The sequence below is a fragment of the Myotis davidii genome, unplaced genomic scaffold (genome assembly GCF_000327345.1).
Source record: "Myotis davidii unplaced genomic scaffold, ASM32734v1 scaffold17, whole genome shotgun sequence".
NCBI lineage: Eukaryota > Metazoa > Chordata > Mammalia > Chiroptera > Vespertilionidae > Myotis > Myotis davidii.
Window position 1 is genome coordinate 3,393,009 of NW_006288624.1, and position 262 is coordinate 3,393,270.

The window sequence follows — 262 nt, forward strand, 5'->3', positions numbered from 1 at the left end:
GGCTCGACTCCTACCCCACTCCGGGACAGTAGCAGCTGCAGCAGTCGCCGCCGCCGGGAGAGAAGGTGGAGGAAGAAACCCAGCCCCTAGCACGCGCGCACCATCATGGACCATTATGATTCCCAGCAAACCAACGACTACATGCAGCCCGAAGAGGACTGGGATAGAGACATGCTCCTGGATCCGGCCTGGGAGAAGCAGCAGAGAAAGGTCAGCAGCCGCCCCAGCCCGCTGCTGCCCCCAGCCCCGGCCCGCTCCGCTC

General features: G+C 64.9%; 1 protein-coding gene across 1 annotated transcript in view; it reads left to right on the forward strand.

The window, feature by feature from the left end:
* The first annotated feature begins 6 nt into the window (after positions 1–6).
* ACTN1 (actinin alpha 1) overlaps positions 7–262 on the forward strand; it is a 99,663-nt gene continuing 99,407 nt past the window's right edge. Inside the window, exon 1 of the mRNA XM_006760789.1 lies at positions 7–210. Coding sequence (XP_006760852.1) covers positions 106–210 — 105 coding nt within the window. The 5' untranslated portion in view covers positions 7–105. The remainder of the gene's footprint in view (positions 211–262) is intronic.